The sequence below is a fragment of the Penaeus chinensis genome, chromosome 27, assembly GCF_019202785.1.
Source record: "Penaeus chinensis breed Huanghai No. 1 chromosome 27, ASM1920278v2, whole genome shotgun sequence".
Classification (NCBI taxonomy): domain Eukaryota; kingdom Metazoa; phylum Arthropoda; class Malacostraca; order Decapoda; family Penaeidae; genus Penaeus; species Penaeus chinensis.
Genome location: NC_061845.1, coordinates 18,262,552 through 18,267,551, shown reverse-complemented (window position 1 = coordinate 18,267,551; position 5,000 = coordinate 18,262,552). Strand labels below are relative to the sequence as shown.

At 34.7% G+C, this 5,000-nt stretch overlaps 1 protein-coding gene across 1 annotated transcript in view; it reads left to right on the top strand.

Moving 5' to 3' along the window:
* The window catches only part of LOC125039326 (myb-like protein D), a gene marked incomplete at its 5' end in the record, with an annotated part of 22,219 nt that extends 19,173 nt beyond the window's left edge, over nucleotides 1–3,046 (top strand). The window contains 5 exons of the mRNA XM_047633164.1: nucleotides 679–856; nucleotides 1,425–1,503; nucleotides 2,152–2,246; nucleotides 2,597–2,667; nucleotides 2,951–3,046. Coding sequence (XP_047489120.1) covers nucleotides 679–856; nucleotides 1,425–1,503; nucleotides 2,152–2,246; nucleotides 2,597–2,667; nucleotides 2,951–3,046 — 519 coding nt within the window. The remainder of the gene's footprint in view (nucleotides 1–678; nucleotides 857–1,424; nucleotides 1,504–2,151; nucleotides 2,247–2,596; nucleotides 2,668–2,950) is intronic.
* Nucleotides 3,047–5,000: the final 1,954 nt, after the last annotated feature.

Below are 5,000 nucleotides of genomic sequence, written 5' to 3'. Positions count from 1 at the left end.
AAAATATAGAAAATTATGATAATGATAATACTAATAATAGTAATAATAATTAAAAAAAATAATAATCATAATGATTATAAAGATAACAAAAATAAATTTAACAATTTTATTGTAACAATATCAATAACACAAAAATAATGATAATACTAACTTAATAATAATAAAAATAACAATCCCTCCCCGAAAGCAAAAGGAACTAAATGCACTAAAGAGGACTGCAAATGTTTTGAGAGTATTCTGCAGCGCTAATTCAAGACCTTTGAGAAACCTTGCAACGCTGTACTGAAAGGAGAGCTTCAGTTGGAAATGAAATACGCCCCTATATAAACACAAATAAATGTACACAGAGCCATATTAAAAAACAAAAGACTGCCAGATGCTGAGATTGGTCAGACACGAAAAGAAAACACACAAGCCCAACCTGATGAACAAACATCACGAAGAAGCTGGGAACAGAGATCCTAAACATGTGAATAGAATGCTTCCTGTGAATGAGGATGGAACAGAAGATAGGGAACCCCGCAGGAAAACACTGAGCGAGAGCAACCCCATATTGTAATAGATTATATATATATGTATATATATATATATATATATATATATATATAAATATATGTATATATATATATTTTTTAAATTTTTTTTTAACTTTTTAACATTTTTTTTTTAACAAATAAGGAAAGAACAGAAGAGGCACGCCAAGAAGTGAACCCATCATGGCTGAGCAACCAGACAGAGCAGAGCGGGAGCCACTCCCGAAACTTAAAAATCAAGCTCTGTAACGTTGCACCAAAAGGAATCTCGAAAGACGGGCCAAGTGACTTAACTTCCATCAACATTCTCATTTACTCTACAGGTAAAGCTATGACGAATCAATTGTCAAAATCAGAAAAAGGAAAAGCAGGCATGTCAACAATGCCCCAATGGAAAGTTACGACAAAAGAAATTTGAAAAGTTTCGGGCAGTACTATCGATTCTCGATGAGCTATCCAAAGAGTCAGTAGTGAAATGCAGAAGAGTCGAAAATAAAAAATAAAAACTCTCTCCGGTTAGAGTCATTAAAATAGAAAATACAAGTGAAAGCTCAAAGAATCCGAAGGCATGAGAAGCGAAGTCTTTTCTAGCGGCAGAATAAGATCCTTAACACGGATGCAAAAAAAAAAAAAAAAAAAAAAAAAAAAAATAGGAAAGAGCAAAATTAATGTTAAGAAACCCTCAGAAAATGAAGAGATCGAAATCTTCTGGAAGAGAGTTTGAGAATTTGGGGAAACGAGAAAGAACTTAGATAGAGAAGTTGAATGTATAAAACGTGAAGAAGAAAGAATGAATGAAACTGAAGAACTGGGCTGAGAACCAATAGATACTGAAGAGCTATGTGCTGCGCTGAGAAATTCACATAAATTAAATTTCCTGGACTTGATCAGATCCTCAATTTCTGGTTGAATTGCCTCACTGTGTTACAAGGCTCTTGGGCCTCACGTTTTACAAACCTCATCCAAAACCGTAAGATAACACCAGACTGGTCACTGGAGGAATAACCCATCTCATGCCGAAGTCGGAGGACACAAAGACCCCATGAATTATCGACCAGTTAGCTGCCTCACAAAAGTTCTGAATGTCCATAACAGAAAGAATTCCATCCTTCTGCAAGATCAATACGATGTAAGAGGAACCCATACGGATGCAAAGAGCAACTCCTAATCAACAAAATGATTCTCGAAAACTGCCGTACAAGAAACAAAAAACTAAGCTCTGCTTGGGTTGACTGTAAAAGAGCATTTGCAAGTGTTCCTCACGATTGGTTTCTTAAAACTCTAGACATCTTCAAAATCTCCCCATCATTTCTAATTTCCTTAGAAAAAGTATGCCTACGTGGAAAACACAATCTTAATCACAACAAAAGTATGACTTAATCTGATGTTATTAGAATTGAGCGTGGGATTTTTCAAGGAGATTCCCTCTCTCATCTCTTGTTTTGTATGGCTAGACCCAGAGGAAATGTATAAATATCCAAGTGAACGAAGGAGATGGGCTAAACTATTCTGCAATGAAAGAATAGTCAAAGAAGGAATATTACAGGAGAGTCAGACTCGTGCTAAAAACTGAACTCCAAAAACCCTATTGAAGCTATAAACACACTTGCTGTTCCAGTTGTCCAATACAACTTCTAAGTAGGAATCTCCCGGAAATTCATTATATGGACAGAAAAACAAAGCAGAAGTCGATCGTCTATATCTACCAAGAAGGTGCGGCGGCAGAGGGATGGTGCAAAGAGCTTTCATTTAAGACCACAAGCACTAGAATGAATACTTATTTTATGAGTTCTAGAGGCTAATGTTTCAGTTAGGTCACGAAAGTAATAAGAAGGGATTTTCAATCACCAGACAAGCTCTAAAATCCTAACGAGAACTTGGGAATAACACCGCCATCATTGAAGTAGAAGAATATCTCCCAACCAAACAAACGAAAAAATGAAACAAGAAGCCAAACTATGCGGACAAAACAACTTACAAAGCAATGGAGTCGGAAATCTCTGCATGGATACTATGTGCTTTGAAGCCAAAGCACTGATGTAGACCAAGAAGCGACCCATCAGTGGCCAAGGAGCTCTGGACTGAAGGCAGACTGAAGGCTCCATATTACCAAACAAATGCCCCTAAAACAGAAGTGATGCAAATATAGGTTCTGTGGCAAATTCGCCGAGACAGTTGGTCATCATCTTATTTCAGGTTGCGCAGTTTTAACACCAAATTAATACAAAATAGAGTAGGTCAGTATTTGCAATGGAAAATATGCAATCACTACCAGACCGAGTTCCGCAAACCTGTATGAACAACAACTCAACATGTCGATGATAACGTTACCATTCTCCGGGACCATCCAGGTAAATCGCCCAGACATCATTATCAAAGACTAAGAGTAAAACAATAACAGCGTCCCTAATGGCCAGAATAGAGCAGTCAAAGAGCATGAAAAAAGAGCAAATATAAAGTTCCTGAACCTCAAGGCAGCTACAGCCCCAGTATCTGTCGGAGCACTTGGATGATCAGGAAGGGTTGCCAAAGACATCTTGAGAAAATGCCTGGCGAGGCCAATCAAGAGGCTTTACTTGCCTCAGGCGACTGGCATTTCCCGGCAGGTAATTGAAGCAAATAAGCAGATATAAAAGAAGATTTATAATAATAATAATAGTTATGATAATAGGAATCGTAACAGTACTCATAATAAGAACAACGAAAACATCAATACTAACAGTACTACTACATCTAATGATAATGATAATGATGATAACACTGATAACAATAACGGTAATAATATTGTTGATAAAAGAAGTAATGGTAATAATAATGATAATGATTAAAGTAATAATAATGATAATAATAATAATAATGATAATAATATCAATAATGATAACAATAATAATAATGATAACAATAATAATAATAATAATAAAATTTTTTTATAATGATAACAACAATAATAACATTAACAATAATAATATGAATAACAACAGTAAAAATAATAATGGCAATAACAATAGTAATAAGAATGTTAACAGTAATAATGACAACAATGATAGTGATAACGAGGATAACACTGTAGTAGCCAGTGAGGCTCTGATAATACTACTCTGATAAGACTCTGAGTTAAAGTGATACTAACAATAATAATAATGATAAGACTTTATATTGATAAAAATAATGATAATGATGCTAGTCTTAATAGTAATAATAATAATAATAATAATAATAATAATAATGATAATAATAATGATAATAATAATGATAATGATAATGATAATGATGATAATAATAATAATAATAATAATAATGATAATAATAATAATGATAATGATACAATAATAATGATAATAATAATGATGATAATAATAATGATAATAATGATGACACTATCAATAATAATGTCAATAATAATAATGTTAATAATAGTAATAATAATAATAATAATGATAACAATAATAATGATAATAATGATAAGGATAATGATAATGATAACGATAAATAATAATGATAATAATAATACTAATAATAATGATAATAATAATTATTATTATTATTGTATAGTAACAACAACAACAATAATAATAATAATTATTATTATTATATAATAACAACAACAACAATAATAATAACAATAATGACAATAAAAAGATAAACAGAGCCGGCCTTCCAGAAAAGAAGAAAGCCGAAGCCCACACCCAAGGAAACGAACGCAGAGGCGCTGGCAACACGTCGCACGCAAGTTGTAAATCGCTGAAACTCAACCTTTCAATTTATGGCGTTCAGACCTTTCGTATCTCCGGCTCGTGTTACGGCGAGTCTAGAACAGCCTTAGTCCCTAAGTGTCAATTATGTATGCTGCTCTGGTGGCGGGGGGGGGGGGCGCAAGAGGGGTTAACTGGGTGGAAGGACCGGTTGATTGGTGGTTGGCGATTGTGGGAGAGGGAGAAGGAGAGAGAGAAAGAGAGAGAGAGAGAGAGAGAGAGAGAGAGAGAGAGAGAGAGAGAGAGAGAGAGAGAGAGAGAGAGAGAGAGAGAGAGAGGGCTGACTGAGGGACAGAAAGAGATTGAAAGAAAGATACATAGGTAGAGACTCTCTCTCATTTCTTTATATAGTTTTACATGTCTGTCTGTGTCTCTCTCTCTCTCTCTCTCTCTCTCTCTCCCTCTCATTCTCTTCCTAATTCCTTTGTATTTCACTGTATGTGCCTTCTGCTGGTATCCTTCTAATGGCTGTGCTGCATTACTATACTTGAGAGGTTGGTTATGAAAACCTGAATGTAAGTCCAGAAAATATCGTTGTATTTCAGTCATCATCAGCCACCAAATGAACACTCTGTCACCTTGTCCTCATCAACCGGCCAAGTGCATCTATGCCTCGACAAAAAGGAATATAGTATCAGCGTTACTTTTATATTGTAATCATCCTCATTCCTCTCCTTTTGTGCCATTTTTTTCATATCATGAATAACATCATTAT